At 43.3% G+C, this 21,110-nt stretch overlaps 1 protein-coding gene across 3 annotated transcripts in view; it reads right to left on the bottom strand.

Annotated features, from left to right (window-relative positions):
- Positions 1-10,955: 10,955 nt before the first annotated feature.
- Positions 10,956-21,110, bottom strand: part of PHKB (phosphorylase kinase regulatory subunit beta) — a 120,868-nt gene continuing 110,713 nt past the window's right edge. For all 3 annotated transcript variants that reach the window (XM_087728940.1, XM_087728939.1, XM_087728941.1), the window contains 4 exons: positions 17,542-17,671; positions 17,159-17,266; positions 14,754-14,894; positions 10,956-11,230 (listed from right to left, as the gene is read on the bottom strand). In XM_087728940.1, coding sequence (XP_087585066.1) covers positions 11,096-11,230; positions 14,754-14,894; positions 17,159-17,266; positions 17,542-17,671 — 514 coding nt within the window. In that variant the 3' untranslated portion in view covers positions 10,956-11,095. The remainder of the gene's footprint in view (positions 11,231-14,753; positions 14,895-17,158; positions 17,267-17,541; positions 17,672-21,110) is intronic.

The following is a 21,110-nucleotide window of genomic DNA, read 5'->3' as shown; positions in this document are numbered from 1 at the left end:
AAGGAAGGAGATAAGATGGAAAGAATGGATGGATGGATGAAGGAAAGAAGGAAGGAAGAAAGGAAGGAGAGGGAGATGGAAGGAATGAGACAAGATGGAAAGAAGGAGAGGGAGGGAAGGAGGGAGGAAGGGAGGAAGGAAGGAGAGGGAGATGGAAGGAAGGAAGGAGATAAGATGAAAAGAATGGATGGATGAAGGAAGGAAGGAAGGAAGGAGAGGGAGATGGAAGGAATGAGACAAGATGGAAAGAAGGAGAGGGAGGGAAGGAAGGAGACAGGAAGAAAGGAAGGAAGGTGAGAGAGATGGAGGGAAGGAGATAAGATGGAAAGAATGGATGGATGAAGGAAGGAAGAAAGGAAGGAGAGGGAGATGGAAGGAATGAGACAAAATGGAAAGAAGAGGAGGGATGGAAGGAGGGAGAGAGGGAGGAAGGAAGGGAAGAAGGAGAGGGATATGGAAGGAAGGAGATAAGATGGAAAGAATGGATGGATGAATGAAGGAAGAAAGGAAGGAGGGAGATGGAAGGAATGAGACAAGGTGGAAAAAAGGAGAGGGATGGAGGGAGGAAGGAGGGGGAGATGGAAGGAATGGAGATAAGATGGAAAGAAGGATGGAGGGATGAAGGGACGGAGGATCCAGTAGTAGCAGAATTCTGTTTAAGGCAAGCCACCTTCCACATTTATCTGTTATATCCTGCTTTTCCTCCAGAACAGCAACTTGCAAAAACAGCACTCCTTCTTCCAATTTAACCCATGGCCACCACTTCTGTGGAGATCGAGATGCTAAATTGGCTCCATCACTTTATAAGCATCCATGAACCCGAGTCTTTTGATCCTAACCGGAGAGAGCATAATAACTGGTCTTCTGGAAAGTCAATGTAAAAGAAGGAAGGAGCACTTTCCAACAGGCAAGATTTATGTCAGCCCTACAAGAGAGTCTAGACAAGAAATTCAACCACGTCTACCCACACTACCTTGATTGCAAGGTTACAGTAATGGAATCCTGCAAGCATCTACCATTCAATTTGGTGAGGGTAGCATGTTGGGAACATGAATTGCTGAGGGCAGATGGAGATTGTTTGGGTGAGAAACATGAAGATCTGTCCATGTAACACTCTTAAGCCCCATTCAAAATAAACAAACGTAGAAATGAAACTAGGATTCTCCTAACACTAGAGATCTCACACACTTGGCAAAATGCTCCTGGACCAGGGATGAGTCAGCTTTAAGAGAGCTCTGTGGCATAGCACAAAACAGAGTAACTGTTAGGAATATAATTCTAACGGTTGGGTTGGCAATATATAAATCATGTAACAATGCTATACCTGTTTCTTTAAATCATACTATAAAATGTGATTGGTTGCTGTTTTCCTCAATCGCCCATAAGAGGGAGCCAGAATGACTGTTAGCTCTCTGTTTGTTAGATGCTGGGCTGATCAGATCTGAGTGTTTTGGAAGCTGGCTGTTAGAAAGTGTTGTGAGCTATTCTAAGTTTTGCAACTGTTAGCAAACTTTGATTATATGATACTGGACTATGTTATTTGGATTATTCCTTAATTGAAAGACATTGATGATGACTGTCTTATCCGTGTATGACTTGGACTGTTTGATGGACTCTGATACCTCTATTTCCACAAAAGTAAAAGCCTATTTAAACTGCAGTGTCTCTGTATGCTGGTTTGTGTGTTCTCCAACACAACTCTCACAACGCTTCTCTGAACGTACTCGCTCCCCCAACAGGGAGCTTACCTAAAAGTAACCATTTGAGACCTACATGCAGCAGGAGAAGTAAAATTGACTTTTGAATGGGGAAGGGGGGCAAATCAAAAATAGCCCACCCGTAATAATTTACATAAGGGGTATCAAACTCAAGGCCCAGGGGCAGGATCTGGCCCACCGGGTGCTTAGATATGGCCCACGGGGCCACCTTGGAAACAGCAAAGGACTGTCCCAAGATGCCTCCGCCAATGAAAACACAGCTCGCTAGGACGGCATGCCTCTCTCCTGAGCTCTGTTAAAGCTGGCAGAGGGTTGCAGGAGGCCATCACAGCAGAAAACGGAATTCAGGAGCCAATTTTCTCTGGCAGAGCATACGCCACCACAGAAGTCCCCGACATGAGTAACGTTGACCTTGCTACACCCGGTTCCATCACAAAACTGCGGTAGACAAAAGCGCGCTCGACAAAAGCGCGTATGTGACGTCATCACAGCGCGATGAAAACATCGCGCTGTGAGCAGTAAATTTAAAATTAAAGCGAAAACCTTACCCTAACCCCCCCAAACCTAACCCTAAACCTAACCCTAAACCTAACCCTTAACCTAACCCTAAACCTAACCCTAAATCTAACCCTTAACCTAACGCTAAACCTAACGCTAACCCTTAACCTAACGCTAAACCTAACCCTAACGCTAAACCTAACCCTAACGCTTAACGTAACCCTAAACGTAACCCTAACCCTTAAGCTAACCCTAACCCTAACCCTAAACCTAACCCTTACCTTTATGTGAATCGGCTTGCTTTAATTTTATTTTAATTTCAATTTAATTTATTGTTATTTTTTTTCGTCGCACTGCTGATGACGTCTGGTACGTGCTTTCGCCGAGCGCGGTTTTGTCTACTGCGGTTTTGACGGGTCACGCCTACACCCACCCTAGCCATGCCCACCCCAGGCCCCCAAGGTTAAACACAACCCTGATGCGGCCCTCAATGAAATCGAGTTTGATACCCCTGATTTACCCCATCGGAGAAGGAGAAACCACAGGAGCAGTGGTGGGTTTCCAGTTTTTAAACTACTGGTTCGCTTGAGTGGGCGCTCCGCTCACGCCATTTCTGCGCATGCACAGAAGTGTGGCAGGTGGGTGGAGCCTCTTACCGCCACTACTACCGGTTCGCCCAATCCGGGCCGAACTGGGAGCAACCCTACCTCTGCGTAGGAGGCAGAGTTGTGGGATAGATGCGACATTCCTGGGCTGTATTCGTATACGGATCCCGTTTCAAATCCCATTTCCTAGGCATCCTTAGTTTGACGTGGGCAAAAAAATATGCTGATGAGGCAATTGGACAAAAGGCCTGGAAGAAATAGATGGCCGTAATCGAGATCCGTGGAGCGTCTGGGTCAGCAATTCAGCCAGCGAGAACTTCAGCCAAGGCCAGTACATCCTTCATTTGTCATGGCGGTAAGAAGCTGCCTCCACAAGCTGAAATTCCGTAAAAGCAAAACCCAGCCACTTTTCTGCCTGGGTTGCACAAGTATCAAAAAAGATTAATGCCCTTCCCTCCACACATCCTGTCGGAATAGGGGAGAGCTAACTCCAGTGCTGACAAAGCTGAACTTCTTGGTTGAGATGTGCAGATCACTTCCTTAAGGGTGAAAAATCACTGGATAAAATCCTGTTCTCCAGCTTTGGAGGTCTGGTCGTTCTCTGTGCGTTTCTAAATCCTCTTGTGCAGAGATCTCCAACTTTGGCCATTTTTAAATCTTGTGGACTTCAACTCCCAGAATTCTTATAGCCCAAAATTACTGGAGGGAACCAGAAGTATTGATCTGACCTCAACTTCCCAAGAGCCTGAAGCCAACTCCTGGTCCCGACAAAATCCCCTTTTATTAATTTACTGTGAATTCTGCTCATTTACATCCAGCAAAGTCTTTCAAGGAAGGATTTGCAGTCACAGACCTTATCTGGCTTGGAGAGCTGCCAGGCCAGGCCGATATCTGCAAAACTTGGCATGGAGTCTCAGAAAATCACGAACCAATGAAGCGAACTGATTGTCTCCTTCAAACTCCACTCCCCTTTCGCTCCTCTTTTATTTCCTCTGGGAGGGGCCATTCATCGTGAACAGCTTGCCTCCAGAAGTTGTGAATGCCCCAACACTGGAAGTCTTTAAGATGATGTTGGATAGCCATTTGTCTGAAACGGTATAGGGTTTCCTCCCTAGGCAGGGAGTTGGACTTGAAGACTTCCAAGGTCTCTTCCAACTTTGCTATTGTATTGTATTGTATTGTATTGTATTGTCCACCTGTGGCCTTACTCCCAAGTTGACCCGTCTTTAGTTGTTCCCTTCATCTGGCAACCCTGTGCCTGCACCCACTGGGAACAGGCTCCAGCTGTTCTTCTGCCTCACTGATGTCTGACTCTGAAGGCAGCTGATAACTGTCAAATGGCCCTGGTCCCCTCTCTGCCTCCAACGCAGAGCCCTCGTCAGAGCCTTCCCCAGACTCCAGGACTGGCCCATGTTCCTCCCCAACCTCCTCATTGTCTGAATTTACTGCCAGCTCCACTGGCCGCTGGCGGGGGCACAACCATTACCTGGCATTGGATCAAACAAATGCAACCCACACAATTGGGAGAAACCACATAATGAAGTCCCCCTTCTTGTAATATTTGAAATTTGAGCTTTTAAAACATGGTGGTCCTTTGGTAAACAGAGATTATTCTCTCTTTCTTTTTGAAAAATATGAAGATCTTCCCAAATGGGGACAAGGAGAAAAAGATTAATTTCCACACCTCAGGTCCTTATAAGCTGTTGGAAATCTTTTTTTTAATAAATGCTTTTCTGATTGCTACATTCAATTAACAAATGGTGTGTGCATGATATAGAAATCTACAGATTTCATGGCTGGGAAGTTAGATCTTAGGGTTCTCACGTTTCATTAAACAAATGTCCTGTTAATTTTTACAGCATTATTCCTGCAGCTTTTTAATTATCTGGAAACAAAAAAAAATTATTCGTCTTAATAGCTGCCACTCCAAGCATTCTACAGTGCAAAATTCTTTTTGGATACGCCTAAGAGAACTGAAAATTATTTTAATGAACAAGGCAGTTGGAGGGAGAACAAATGAGCCACATCACCAGCCAACATGGTATAAGAAACTGAAAGTCAATAAGAGAATAACAGAGTTGGAAGGGACTGTGGAGGTCGTCTAGTCCAACCTTGTGTTCAAGCAGGACACCTATTTTACTTCAGAGAAATAGTTGCCTAATCTCTTCTTTAAAATATCCAGTGATGGAGCATCTAGAAGTTGTTCTACTAAGTAATTGTGCTCAATCTCAGGAAATTTCTCCTTAGTTTCTATTTTATTCTATTCTATTTTACTCTACTCTACTCTATTCTATGAGAGTCAACAGCCCCCAAGTCTGGAGATGACTGATGAGGAATACAATACAATAGCAGAGTTGGAAGGGACCTTGGAGGTCTTCTAGTCCATCCCCCTGCCTAGGCAGGAAACCCTATACTATTTCAGACAAATAGCTATCCAACATCTTCTTAAAGACTTCCAGTGTTGGGGCATTCACAACTTCTGGAGGCAAGCTGTTCCATTGATTAATTGTTCTAACTGTCAGGATATTTCTCCTCAGTTCTAAGTTCCTTCTCTCCTTGATTAGTTTCCATCCGTTGCTTCTTGTCTTGCCTTCAGATGCTTTGAAAAATAGCTTGACTCCCTCTTCTTTGTGGCAGCTCCTGAGATATTGCAACACTGCTATCAAGTCACCCCCCTGGTCCTTATTTTCATAAAACTAAAGGTAAAGGTTCCCCTTGCACATCTGTGCTAGTCGTTCCTGACTCTAGGGGGCGGTGCTCATCTCCGTTTCAAAGCCAAAGAGCCAGCGCTGTCCGAAGACGTCTCCGTGGTCATGTGGCCAGCATGACTAAACACTGAAGGCACATGGAATGCTGTTATCTTCCCACCAAAGATGGCTCCTATTTTTCTACTTGCATTTTTACGTGCTTTTCAAACTGCTAAGTTGCCAGAAGCTGGGACAAGTAACGGGAGCTCCCTCCATTACGCTGCGCTAGGGATTCGAACCACCAAACTGCCGACCTTTCTGATCGACAAGCTCAGCGTCTTAGCCCCTGAGCCACTGCGTCCCTTTACCTTCATTAAACTAAGCCATACTCAATTCCTGCAACCATTTTTCATTCATTTTGCAACCGTCGAGAGAGAAGCTTAGCCTGCTCATCAATCTCCGTTATTGATAAGGACTTTGGAGTCAAAGCCATTTATAAGATCAAATTGCACTTTTACAAAAGCCAGGCGGACATTACTGTAGATCATTGTTAAGCGAACAAATTAAACATTGAAGAAGTGAGTGTAATCTTCATCACACAGATCAAACCTTTTGTGCTTGGTAGGAGAACTACTAAATATCGTATTTTTCAGAGTATAAGATGCACCTTTTTCCCTCAGAAAAGAAGCTGAAAATCTGTGTGCGTCTTATACAGTGAATACAGCATTTTTGGCCTCCTGAAACCCTGTCCCCTTTGCAAAAATGGCCGTGCGATGCCTTTAGGAGGCTTCCAGAGTGCTCCTGGGGGCTGGGGAGGGCAGAAATGAGTGAAAATCAAGCCGGTTTTTGCTCAATTCCCCCCCATCCCCCAGGAGCACTCTACAAGTCTCCTAAAAGCTATTCGTGTCCTTATTTTGGGGGGGAAAATGGGCTGTTTTTGGGAGGTCTGCAGAGTACAAAAACTTTTTAAAAAATTTTGCCTCTTCAAAATCTTGGTGCGTCTTATACTCCGGTGCATCTTATACTCCGCAAAATACGGTACATAATGCCCAAGAATAAAATATGCTTCGTTGTTCCTTTTTTTAAATTTCTCCTCACGACTTTCTCCATTTCTTGGTGAAATTTTCAGCGTGCTTCCACATCACCTGATCGTCTTTCTAGAATGTCCTTGAGATTAGAGAAAGCCAAAGCTACCTCTGCCTTATGAATCCTGAACTTTATATTTAGGATCAAAGTCAGGTGCAGGGCTTGGTCCTGACGGAAAAATACACAGAGGATTTGATCAAGAGCGAGTCTCGGTTCACAATTTTTTCCCTCGCTGCAGAGATGAGAGCTGGTGTCACTCTTTTAATGCATAAAACAGCAAAGCGCCAGTCTTCTCTAACTAGCTTCTTTCACTGAAAATCCTCCCTCAGATATCTACTTTTGGGCATAATTATCTTGGTGCACAGAAATTGCAGATGAGGTAGTCATAACCTTGGTGGGTTTTTTTTATTGCTATTCAGGCTACAATGAGAAAAAATCCTTCTCTTACAGAGACAAAATCGGTTCCACCACAAAACCGCGTTCGACTAAAGCGCGCTCGACGAAACTGTGTAGCTGACGTCATCACAGGGCGACAACAGCGCGGAGACAGAAGCACGCTGTAAACGCTAAACCTAAAATTAACCCCTAAACCTAAACCTAACCCCCCTAAACCTAATCCTAAACCTAACCCTAAACCTAACCCTTAACCTAACCCTATACCTAATCCTAACCCTTAACCTAACCCTAACCCTAACCCTAACCCTAACCCTAACCCTAACCCTTAACCTAACCCTAACCCTAACCCTAACCCTAACCCTAACCCTAACCCTTACCTTAACTTGAATTGGCTTGCTTTTAAAGCGCTATTTAAAGCGCCCTTCTTTCTCCGCGCTCGCTGTTGTCGCCCTGTTGATGACGTCAGCGACACGATTTAATCGGGCGCGCTTTAGTCGAGCTCGGTTTTGTCGTGCCACGGACAAAATCAGTAATGGCAAGAATTCTTCAACTGGGTTAAGTTAGGCTACACATGGGATGAGGGAAGACTCGCATCTCGGAAGTGGAGAATCTGGGTGGCGAGCAAAAGGTTGTGATTCAACTTCAGAATCAAAAGATTCTGGATTCTACTTCAGCTTCAACTGCAATAATACACGGGCAAATAATAGATACTAACTCAAAGTAAACCGCTCCAAACTTGATTGCAGAAAATACGACTTCAGCAACAGAGTGGTCAACACTTGGAATGCTCTACCTGACTCCATTGTTACAACCTAAAACCCCCATAACTTTAACCTTAAACTGGCTACCATGGATCTCACCCCATTCCTAAGAAGTCTGTAAGGGGACGTCCATAAGCCTACCATCCCTCTCTTACTGTCCCCATTTGTCTGTACTCATTTCCTGTGTTCATATCAGGGGTGGGTTTCAACCGGTTCGCGGCGGTCCCTGCGAACCGGTTGGTCACCGAACCCGGAAGTAAGTAACTTATGGGAACAGCGAAGGGCGCACCTGCCCGCCCGCGGTCCTTACCCAGTTTTGATGAGTTCTGCACTTCCACGCATGCGCAGGACGCATACAGCGCCTGCGCAATCGTCCAGGAGCAGCTGGAGCATCGCGCAGATGCTAGTACGCATGTGTGCACCCCGCGCGTGCACGAGGACACCGCCGGCCCCGTTCCAATCGAACCAGTTGGAACGGGGCGAGAAACCCACCCCTGGTTCATATCCATGTTTATACTTATACCTGTTATCTTGTACATGTTCGATAAAATAAATGAGTGAGTGAGTGAGTGAGTGAGTGAGTGAGTGAGTGAATAAAGACAAATATATGTGTACCAGGATAATGGTGCAAGAACTCATCTGGGTCCATCACCAGGACCAGAGGTTTAGTCTTCCGAGCTTTCAGACTTGTGATGGAGCCCATTCTCCAAGACCTTCCCTCTACTGGGATATGTACTTTGGGCTATTCTATCAGAGGTGGGTTCCTACCAGTTCGCACCTATTCGGTAGAACCGGTTCGTCAAATCTACCGAACCGGTTAGAAGAGGTTCCACCAGTGGACCCGGAAAGCAGGCCACACCTACAGAAGAGGTTCCAAATTTTTTTGAAACCCACCACTGGTCCTTGGATATGATTATTCTACCCTATCATGCTCCTATTTATAAAACTCAGTGCCTCTGTGAAAGGTAAGGATGACTTCTGCGTTTGTGGTGCAATCAGAACATTGCGTGTGTTGAAGTTGTTTTAATGCAAACCAAAGATGCCTTTTAAAAAACAAGTTTACATCATATTCTTATGCATGCCAGTGCTGTGTGTGAGGTGATTTAAGGTGGTTCTGACAAGTGTCATTGGCATCTTCATATCCGGTCACATGGGCGGCAAGCCACTCCCATCCGGTCACATGGGCAGCAAGACACTCCTACAAAGGAGGCCACACCCACAGAGTAGGTTCGAACAATTTTTGAAACCCACCACTGTATTCTATGCGTCATATTTACGTGGTGCCTTCCTATTGGTTGGTTCATGTGTTGGTGGTTGGCGACTGGCTGTTATTTCCTTGCGTGTTGAACCTCCAATTTCCTTGGAGGTGGTTTCTGGAAGGAATGAGAGATGAAGAGAAGCTGCGCCTGTGGCATTCCTCTTGGAGACCTCAAGGAAATAGATATCGACCTCAAAGGCCAAGATAGCAAGTGATCTGGAAGGGACACTATACAAGAGGAGTAAATGAAGGGGTGTCCGATCTTGGCAACTTTAAGACCTATGAACTTCAGCTCTCATGGTTGGCTGTGGGATTCTGGGAGTTGAAGTCCATAAGTCTTAAAGCTGCCCAGATTGGATGCTCTTAAGTCAATGCTTTAGGGGTGTAAGAGCCATCTTGATTCAGATTAAAGGTCTATTTAGCCCAGTACTTTATCCCATAATGGCCAATCTGAAGGCAGCAAGGACTCTGATCCTCCAGGAATGATTCTAATCTGTTTCTTTTTCAAATTTAAATTCATTATCCACCACATGAAGGCCTAATTTATGAAAACTGTCCACAGAACGTAGCCTTAGAGAACTTCTGGCTCTTCCTATATTGCACTCCTAAAATTCCTAGCCGTCTCAAATCATGGGTGATAGAAGATGAGGAGGGCCCATGCCGAAGAGGATTAGAACTTGGACTCCCACATTGAACCAATTAAAATTATGTTTTATCTATTTGTGTGGAGGGAAACTAAATTCTTTTCCATTGTGCTACCCTGACAATGAGAGTAGAAGCCAAGTGTTTGAACATGGAATCCCTTGGAGATGGAATCTGCTTTCAGTCTAGGATATTACGCCTAAAATCTCCTAAAATCTCTATCTATTTATCTATTAGATTTTTATGCTGCCCACCTGTACTACAAGTTGACTCAGGGCAGTTCAGTGGTGAAATGCAATTTTTTTTACTATCGGTTTGGTGGGCGTGGCTCGGCGGGAGTGGTGTGGCTTGGTGGGCGTGGCATACTACAAAATCTCCATTCCCACCTTATTCCAGGGGAAGGATACTGCAAAATCTCCATTCCCACCCCACTCTGGGGCCAGCCAGTGGTAGCATTTGCCGGTTCTCCGGACTACTCAAAATTTCCGCTACCGGTTCTCCGGACTACTCAAAATTTCTGCTACCAGTTCTCCAGAACACATCAGAACCTGCTGGATTTCACCCCTGGGGCAGCTTCTACGCTAGGTTGAAGGAGAGATCAAGATTTTTTTTTTAAACAATCCCCATTTGCTTCCAATTTTCAATTTGAGAACGCAGAAACCCATTACAGGCAAATCAGAAAGAGTATTCAGTACAGAGATTTAATTTTATTTTTTAAGCTTTGTCGGTGTCCTCAAATCCAAAGAGCCCTATTTCTTGGGTGTCCAGAAATCCTCCAGCCGCACAGATTGGAGGAATCGTTGATTTTTTTTTTTAAAAGAAACCCTGATATCTTTACCGTATTCAATCTTCATTGGCATCAGGAGAAAAGGGGGGGGGTGACTAAAGTTACATTAATTCATGATTGGATGACTAAATATAAAGCTGCAGTTCACCTTAAGTGAGGCTCAGACTGTCAACGCGAGCTTAGTTAATGCTTCTAAATAGCTGTCATTCCCAAGCAGCGTAGGTATGGCGTAGGTATCAGGCATTTACTCAGCCAACAGGAAGCCGCGATGGTGAGGTGGGTATCCCTGACTGCCACCTAGGAGCTGTGCAGGGAATATGTTCCTTAATTAAATATGCTTTTTCCGTTACATGAAACCAAGTGAACAGATTGTTGCTCTAAGCCAGTGTTTCTCAACCTTGGCAACTTGAAGATGTCTGGACTTCAACTCCCAGAATTCCCCAGCCAGCATTCGCTGGCTGGGGAATTCTAGGACTTGAAGTCCAGACATCTTCAAATTGCCAAGGTTGAGAAACACTGCTCTAAGCTATGGAGCTCCTCCTAATGACTATGCATCACAGTATTCAAACAGTGGCGAGAAATGAAGCTTCATATGGCAAGAGGTAGAAACCCATGAAGGGCATCTGCCTGGTTCCACATCTCCTTCTCCAACTGCTTTTAGCTAATGGAACAAGGATCTTCTGCGGTAGACTTCACTTCGCCGTCCAGCAATAAATTCATCACAGCTTTAGTCAAATAACTGCACGTCCCTCTTGTTCCCAGCGGAGGTGTGTTGTAAAAAGAAGTCATGTCCTGCACAAACAGACAAGAGTCACAACTGTTGAATGGGGAATTTCAGGCTTAAGTAATAACGAGGGGAAACATACAGATGGCACCTACGGCCGGCAAGGCTAGCAAAAATGTTTTAAAAATAGGTCTAGCAGATGTTGGAAATGTGATTTAAATCACTTGTGGTGGACGTGCCCAAAAGCAAGAAAAATAAAATGTGGACGAAAGTGCACACTTGGTTAGAAAAAATGTTAAAGCAGCATATAGATTATACACCAGAATTAATTTTGTTAGGCATAATACCAGAAACATTTATGATGAAGGGGATGTATATTTGACATTGCATGTTTTATCAGTGGCAAGAACTGTATTAGCACAACGTTGGAATGGGGAGGAAACACCTAGGGAAGACGACATAATGAAAAAAAAATATTGGACTATGCAGAAATGGACAGATTAACAGTGAAGATAAAAGAAAAAGAAGAATATTTTCAGAATACTGCAGAACGTGGGACTTGTTTTCTCAATGATAAAACAAGATAAAAGAGGTAGAAATTAGGAACGTAATAAATATTACTATGTAAACAAATTGACCTAGACAGTACTCTGTACATTAAGCACATATTGTATGTAAAGAGAAAATAAATTACACACACACACACACACACACAACATACATACATACATACATACATACATACATACATACATACATACATACATACATATATATGGAGGGAGGGAGGGGGAGAGAGAGAGAGAGAGAGAGAGAGAGAGAGAGAGAGAGAGAGAGATAGCAATAGCAGTTAGACTTATATACCGCTTCATAGGGCTTTCAGCCCTCTCTAAGCGGTTTACAGTCAGTATATTGCCCCCCCACAGTCTGGGTCCTCATTTTATCCACCTCGGAAGGATGGAAGGTTGAGTCAACCTTGAGCCAATGAGATTAGAACCGCTGAACTGCAGATAACAGTCAGCTGAAGTGGCCTGCAGTACTGCACTCTAACCACTGCGCCACCTGGGCTCATATACATATACTTATACTTATACTTATACTTATACTTATACTTATACTTATACTTATACTTATACTTATACTTATACTTATACTTATACTTATACTTATACTTATACATATACATATACATATACATATACATATACATATACATACATACATACATACATACATACATACATACATACATACATACATATATATATATATATATATATATATATATATATATGGCTAGCTGATGAGAGCTAAATAGCTTGAAATAGATCTATACTAGTCTCCCTTCATTTCTTTATCAGCAAAAATGTAATACGTTCTCCATCTTAAATACTTTTAAATATATATTTTGGATTTCGAGCAAAGAAGAAGGGGGTGGGGGGGGGATATGGGGCACCCTGAGAAACACAGGAAGGAAGATGTGTATAATAAGAGCAACCATTACAGAACAGGAACAGAAACAAAAAAAAATAATATCTGCAGGCATTTCCGGAAAGATCTGTGATGAATTCAAGGGAAAACGATGGTCCCAAACACAATGAGTCACAGATTTTATGTTGCTGTAAAGAACAGCTTTAGCCTAGCAAGGCAACAATTCATCATCCTCTAGGCCACCAATGAGTCATGCTGTCGCTGGGGCTGGGAAGAGCCTTGTCAACTGCAATTTGTGTTTGGTGCAGAGCAATTCTCCCACCGCAAGGGCAAATGCTATTGTGTCTGCACCTGCTCTACAATGACAACACAACCTCCCCCTTGGGCCGGCTGAAGCATCCTTGGCTTTCTGGGGTGCCAATGGTAGGGTAAAAATTACAATGACAACACAACCTCCCCCTTGGGCCGGCTGAAGCATCCTTGGCTTTCTGGGGTGCCAATGGTAGGGTAAAAATTCTCCTAAAATGGAGAGGAGGAGGAGGAGGAGGAGGAGGAGGAGGAGGAGGAGGAGGAGGAGGAGGAGGAGGAGGAGGAGGAGGAGGAGGAGGAGGAGGAGGAGGAGGAGGAGGAGGAGGAGGAGGAGGAGGAGGAGGAGGGGAAAGCCTTGGAGCAGAGGAAAGAAAAGGAGGAAGGAAGGAGTAGACGAGCAGAGATGGAAGATGACACCAAGCAGGGCAAACAAACAGCACCCCAAGGACTACCCAGCTCCATCAGAGATTTGTCACCCCAGTGTATAGAGGAGATACTCAGACGCAGCTCTTTTTTGCGCCAAAAGAGTGTGAGAGATCTTCCCATCATTTTAGGACAGAGCTCTACAGGAAGACAACAGTAGGATGAGCTGACTTTGGGGGTTGTGCAATCTGAGAACTAACACACAGGGTAAATACATTTAGGAGAAACTGTCCATCAAGGACATTTGCAACTAAGACTCTTGGCTGTCTTTGTTGGCTTTGGGCAACTGGAAAGGGAATTTTTGTGGCAAGGTTTGGGCTGGGGGAGAGGTAGGGTCCAGATGAGATTCTTAAACGAGGGGTGTCTATGGCCATTTGGCAATGGTTGCCTTCTTTTGTGTGTGTGTGTGTGTGTGTGTGTGTGTGTGTGTGTGTGTGTGTGTGTGTGAGCACAAAAATGCCAAAAGTTTCATTCTGGATGAATTCTGCCAACCCCTCTACAAAAAATGGAATGGGGAGAACATTTCAGTGACCAAGGGCTGCACAGAGATCTATAATCAAGAACAAGGAGTGGCCAATACATTTGAGTGTTGTGGCCCGCCAGTGGCCAGCGGAGCTGGTGGCAGACTCAGACAGTGAGGAGGTTGGGGAGGAACATGGGCCAGTCCTGGAGTCTGGGGAAGGCCTGAAAAGTTCTCTGCGTCAGAAGCAAAGATGGGGCCAGGGTCTTCTGACAGTTATCAGCTGCCTTCAGAGTCAGATATCAGTGAGGCAGAAGAACAGCTGGAGCCTGTTCCCAGTGTGTGCATGCCAGGAGACGGGAACAGCTACTGAAGAAGAGTCAACGGGAGTAAAGCCACAGGTGGACAGTGAATGGCCCCTCCTATAGGGAATAAAGAGGAGCTAAAGGGGAGGGGAGTTTGCAGGAGACAATTAGTTCAATTCATTAGGGTGAAGATTTGTTCGTGACTCTCAGAAACTCCTTGCCAAATATTTTCTTGTACAGCACTGCATTTGGAAGATATCGACCTGGCAACTCTCCAAGCCTGATAAGGTCTGTGGTTGTCAATTCACCCTTGAAAGACGGTTTGCCAGGACTTTGCTGGATGTGAATGAGAGGAATTCACATTAGCTTAATAAAAAGGGGGTTTGTCTGCTTCATGATTTTGTGAAGCTTAGGTCAAAACATTGAGTTCCTTGTACTGCAAGAAACCAAATTCCCATGAGCAACCAGGTAAATAAGTGATGTTGTTTAGAATTCTAGCTAACTTTTTCTGTTCACTAGAAGAAAATACGGAAGGCTTCACAATAGTGATATTTTTTTTAAAAAAAACCAAAGCAACATTTTCATTTGCATCAACCAGAAAGACAAAGCGAGACAGTGAGAGACCATGCAAAGCACAAATTTGGGGATAAGGAGGATACTGACTTGTTTTTCAACGCCTTTGAATTGTTTCTGATCTTTCTGGAACTGATTAAACGATTCTTTCATCAGTTTATCCAAGTCCACTTTGTCCTGAAACTCTAATTCAGGGTTCCTTTCCAGAATCACAGAGATGACCATCAACAACTGGAATTGGATGGTGAGGATGTATGGACGGGAAAGAGAGAAGAAAAATTTCAGACACACCATGCAGCAAACTGAGAAAAGGTATACGACTACTAGCTGTTATGTTTTGCTGGTCCATTCAGATAGTGAACGTTTTAAATCCTAGGGCTGGGTGCAATAAATACAATTTCTCAAAAATGAAAGCGCCCATGTTAGAAGATTGCAATGGGGCTGACACACAGTGCAAAACAAGGGGGGGGGGGGCGTGCTTTAGTTCTCTGTCTGCCGTAGGCCAGGTTCAACCAGTCTTTGGACTAAGAGTGGGTTTAGGAAAAATTCCTTCACATGAATGCTTGTTCAAAGGTTCTGTTCAGGAATCTCATCTATGTGAATCTCTTACTTACAATGATTCATGCAGATGGATTCCTCTTCTGACCGTGACCCATCAAAACCGCGGTAGACAAAACCGCGCTCGACGAAAGCGCGTACCTGACGTCATCAGCAGCGCGACGAAAAAAAATAAAAATAAATTAAATTGAAATTAAAATAAAATTAAAGCAAGCCGATTCACATAAAGGTAAGGGTTAGGTTTAGGTTTAGGTTTAGGGTTAGGTTAAGGGTTAGGTTTAGGGTTAGGTTAAGCATTACGGTTAGGTTTAGCGTTAGGTTAAGGGTTAGCGTTAGGTTTAGCGTTAGGTTAAGGGTTAGGTTTAGGGTTAGGTTTAGGGTTAGGTTAAGGGTTAGGTTTAGGGTTAGCGTTAGGTTTAGCGTTAGGTTAAGGGTTAGGTTTAGGGTTAGGTTTAGGGTTAGGTTAAGGGTTAGGTTTAGGTTTAGGGTTAGGGTTAGGGTTAGGTTTAGGGTTAGGTTTAGGGTTAGGTTTGGGGGGGTTAGGGTAAGGTTTTCGCTTTAATTTTAAATTTACCGCTCACAGTGCGATGTTTTCATCGCGCTGTGATGACGTCACGTACGCGCTTTTGTCGAGCGCGCTTTATTCTACCGCGGTTTTGTGGTGGAACCCTTCTGACACTGGTACATTGTGGGTAGGACAATTATAAATATATGATATCAGGGATAGAACTAAAAACATGCTGAGGTTCTACTGATTTTGCGTAACCTCTGATTCATGTCATGTCTGTAAGCCCCAGTTGAAATGGAAATAAACAGAGGCACAGATAATGTTAGAAGTAGTGCTGGTTTGAAATCAGGGGTGGGATTCAGCTGGTTCAAACCGGTTCGGGTGAAGCAGAAGCTCAGCGAACTGGTTGTTACATCGATTGAATCCCACTGTTTGAAATAAGATGGCAACAGAGCTAAGCTAGTCAGTTCTCTCTTTCCATGTTCACGCCTTCTTCTTTTTCTCTTAATTTCCCCGATTTAAACTTTTCTACAAAAATGAAGAAACTGTACACAATGTGAGTTCTGGTTCTTCCTTAGACGTGAAACCAGCTGGGTGACTCAAAGAATGTTTCTCAAGCCTGAAGTGGAAGTTGGAAAAAAAAATCCCGAAAGAAGGGATTTCCAACAACGTTTGCCAAGAGAACTGGCATGGATCTACCCATGGAATCACCCAGGGATCAAAATAATCTTAAGAATCATAACATAGACGGAGAGATTGACTTTGTGTAGCTATGTTGGCTTTGGGAGATCTGCTAATATTTTTCCTAGCAAAGATGTTGGTAGGACAGAGAGTTGAATCTCCTATAGAGATTTGAGAAATTTACATTTGCTTGAAATGTTGTTTACTGCTCAAGTAGTTACATGTTCTTTCTTTTCTTTTTTTAAAGGAATGAGCAGATAAAGCATTTAATTAATACTCAGCATCAGAGGTGGGTTCCTACCAGTTCGCACCAGTTCGGTAGAACCGGTTCGTCAAATCTACCGAACCGGTTAGAAGAGGTTCCACCAGTGGACCCTGAAAGCAGGTCACACCCACAGAAGAGGTTCCAAAATTTTTTGAAACCCACCACTGACACACACACACACACACACACACAAACAGACTCACACAGAGAGAGAAAGAGAAAGAAAGGAAGAAAGAAATAAAAAAGAAAAAAGAAAGAAAAAGAGAGAGAGATGAAAGAAAAAAAAGGAAAAAGGGACAGAGAGACAAAAGGAAGGAAAGAGAGAGAGAGAGAAAGAGAGAAAGAAAGAAAACACATGGCCAGCAAGCCACTCCCACCAGGTCACATGGCCAGCAAGCCACTCCCACAAAAGAGGCCACACCCACAGAGTAGGTTCGAAAATTTTTTGAAACCCACCACTGCTCAGCATCATACGATACCAACCTCTACAATGATTTGCCTGTATTCTGGTTGATCTATACTTCTCAACTTGTCCTCAACCAGAAGAGAAAAGTTCATTTCATACATTGTCATGTCGGACAAAGTCGGTTGCTGCAAGAATAAAGGAAGATAAATGAAGAATCTAAAGTGGATTTCATTAGTGGCGCTAAGCAACATCCAAGGTAATAGACTTTTATTGCTGGTTAGGCTTGGCACACAACCCTTACAACTGTGTGCTACAAATTCAGCTTACTCACTGAGGCAGATGGCCAACCAGCCTGTCCTTAAAATAACTCCCTCAAGCACCATTAGCAAGAAAGTGAAATTACAACTCCTAGATACTGGAAAGGGAAACGTGGTCTGAATCCCACAGATGTGGCTTTTACCTGTGGCAAGTAATTCCCGGCTACTATTAACCCATTGGGAGTCCGCTCCAAAATTTGCCAGACCCTGTCATAGAATCCACTCGGTGTCCGGTTCAAGGAGCCATCAATCTGACGCCTGTTCAGCCAGCATCTGCAGGGAAAAGAAAAGAAAAACACGTTTAAGTAAAACAGATGTTTTAAAATTGAAATAATGTAGGCACAAGTCATTAAGCCAGGATGTTGGATTTTTTTTAAAAAAAAAGGGAGTGAGAAAGTGAACATGAATCTCTGGGATGCAAAACATTATACAGAGTGCTGTATTTCAGGTAAATGTTTGATACCGTGACCCGACAAAACCGCGCACGACAAAACCGCGCCGACAAAACCGTGGCAAAAAAACTGTGACATCATAAACACGCCCACAACAACGCACCCACAAAAGCGTGATTTAAGCTAAGGTAAGGGTTAGGGTTAGGGTTAGGTTCAGGGTTAGGTTTAGGGTTAGGGTTAGGATTAGGGTTATTAGGTTGTTATTGTTTGTTGAAGGCGTGCTTTTGTCGGCATGCTGTTGTTGGCGTGCCTCTGCGTGCATTCGTCGGCGTGATTTCAACCTTGCGGTTTTCTCACTGCGGTTTTGTTGGCGCGCTTTTGTCGAGCGCGCATTTGTCAGTGAACCGTTTGATACTAGTAGCTGGATACCCATACTTCGTGATGAAACTATGTGATCGTTATGGGCTATGCAGGAGAAATTCAGTTCACAATCCGTTGGCTCAGTGATGGTCCATGATTGAAACACATAAGGGAATATCGCTCCTGCCGCCTTGAATCCGGAAGCAGTTCCAGAGGTGGAAGGGGTAGACATTTTGGTGACGTTCCAACGTTTAGTACTGTAAGGGACCCTGGACTGTTCCTGAGTGAAGAGGCGGAATGTCTTCCAGTTTGAATTGAGGTAATGGAATGTGAGGCAACTGGCAGTTGGAACAGAGTTCTTTTCAGGTGGGGAGGGGGAGTAGAACTCCTTAGCATCAGAGCTTGTTAATTACTGTATAAGAAATACTAATGATCTGATGGTAGTTTCGAAAAATCCTTTCTTAGAGAGCCCCTAGAAGCCAAGAGGAAAATACGTGCCAAATTTCAAGTTTGTAAACTTTGCAGTTCTGGAGATTTTGTGATGAGTGAGTGGTACTTGCTATATAGATATAGATATAGATATAGATATAGATATAGATATAGATATAGATATAGATATAGATATAGATATAGATATAGATATAGATATAGATATAGATATAGATGATATAGATATAGATATAGATATAGATATAGATATAGATATAGATATAGATATAGATAGATAGATAGATAGATAGATAGATAGATAGATAGATAGATAGATAGATAGATAGATAGATACAGGTGGTCCTCAACTTACAACCCCAATGGAGCCCAACATTTCTCTTGTTAAGTGGGTTTTGCCCCACTTCATGACCTTTCTTGTTCACCGTTGTTAAGCAAGTCACTGCACTTGACATGCAGGTAACTCGGTTGTTAAGTGAATCTGGATTCCTCATTGACATAGCTTGTCAGAAGGTTGCAAAAGGGGATCACGTGACCCCAGGTTATAACAACCGTCATAAGTATGAAATGGTTGCCAAGCATCTGAATTTTGATCACGTGACCATGGGGATGCTGCAAAGGTTGCAACAGGTGAAAAATGTTGGTTAAGTCATTTTTTTTTCCAGTGTCATTGTAACTTCGAGCAGTCATTAAATGAACAGTTGTAAGTCGAGGACTACCTGTACTTATTTAATTTTTTAAGAAGTCCAGTTTAATGTTACAATTCAAGAAGGAATTAAGACTTCTATCCAGGCTTTATTTATTGTTTTAGCTGTTTTAACATTCCAGTTCTTTTTAAATTGCGTTGTTTTAACAACATTTAAAGATTTGTTTGAACTCTTTCTGCTTTTACTTACACTTTTGTAATCATCCTGAGCTATTAAGGATGCAGATGTGTGTAAAAAAAAAAAACCCTTCCAAAATCAATACAAAATGCTCAGTTTTAGCCAACATAATATTTACTGAAGGGTATAAAGATTTTTGATGCATTAAACTGCTTTGCCTAAGAGAACAAAGGCAGTGGAACAGAACTGATCTCTTTGGGTCACAACTGAAAGTTAATCTGATGAATGAATTCAAAGCTTTGAACAGTTGAAAGTTATGTTAGCTTTTTCTATTTTCACACTCTTGTCAAGCCAGGAAAATTAAAGCACAGCTTTTAACTGCACTTAATCTTAGTTCCCATTGCCCTTACAGCGGTTAGGAGAATAATTTATTTGGGAAATTACTGTCACCAGTTCTGTTTGGCGAACATCTACGAGATGAAATCTCTTTTTAAAATAGCAAATTGGGAAAAAGATATATCTGTTCTCCAGGATACCCAATGAATTAAGAGAATATAAAAAGGAGGGGATTTATCTCTTTTGCACAAAACGGCAGAACTTTTGGAGCAAAGGACAGAAAATACGTGACCCGACAAAAGGGCAAACGACAAAACCGCGCCCGACTAAACCGCATCGCTAAAACCGTGATGTCATCAACGCGCCGACAACAGCGCGTCGACAACAGCGCGTCGACAGAAGGGCGATTTACAACAGCGTGTTGGCAGAAGGGCGATTTAAGTTAAGGTAAGGGTAAGGTTTAGGGTTAGGTTTAGGGTTAGGTTTAGGGTTAGGGTTAGGTTTAGGGTTAGGTTTAGGATTAGGTTTAGGGTTAGGTTTAGGGTTAGGTTTAGGGTTAGGGTTAGGTTTAGGGTTAGGTTTAGGGTTAGGTTTAGGGTTAGGGTTAGGTTTAGGGTTAGGTTTAGGGTTAGGTTTAGGGTTAGGTTTAGGGTTAGGTTTAGGGTTAGGTTTAGGGTTAGGTTTAGGGTTAGGGTTAGGGTTAGGGTTAGGGTTAGGGTTAGTTTTACAGCCCGCTTCTGTCGCCACGCTGTTGTCGGTGCGATTCAGCGCTCATTCATCGGAGCGCTTTAGAACACACGGTTTTGTCACCGCGGTTTAGTCAGGCGCGGTTTTGTCGTTCGCCCTTTTGTCGGTGAACCCAGAAAATATATGCATCATTTCAAATCATCCCAATGCGTCATTGAGGACCTGATCGTCAGAGCAAACTAGTTTGCTTCCAGTTGATCGTTAGAACTACCAGTTCACCTGAACCAGTCCAAACTGACTGAATCCCACCCCTGGAAAAAGCTATCATGAAAACAGGGTCCAATGGCATTACATTTATTTATTTATTTAGAAGGAAATGAGGGCAGAAGATTAGCTGGCATGCAGGCTGTGTTTTTGAGTCATGCAACAGAATCATTGGATGCTAAGCTGGAAGAAAGAAAGCTCAGCTTTCTGGGATAAATAAGGGCTTAGATGGTTTTCTTCAAGAATTCACTCTTCCTAAGTAGCAAGGGACTGAAAGTGACTGAGATAAAAAAGATGAAGTGTGACATTTAGCATCTTCTCACCCTTCTCAGCAGAAACACACACACACACACACACACATCCAATTTTATCAATAATAGCAAAAGCTGGTAGCAAATAGAA

Source organism: Thamnophis sirtalis, unplaced genomic scaffold (assembly GCF_051295495.1).
Source record: "Thamnophis sirtalis isolate CommonGarterSnake01/CBP01778 unplaced genomic scaffold, rThaSir2_p1.2 scaffold_14, whole genome shotgun sequence".
Taxonomy (NCBI): domain Eukaryota; kingdom Metazoa; phylum Chordata; class Lepidosauria; order Squamata; family Natricidae; genus Thamnophis; species Thamnophis sirtalis.
The sequence above is the reverse complement of the archived record's forward strand: the minus strand, read 5'-3'. Positions and strand labels throughout refer to the sequence as shown.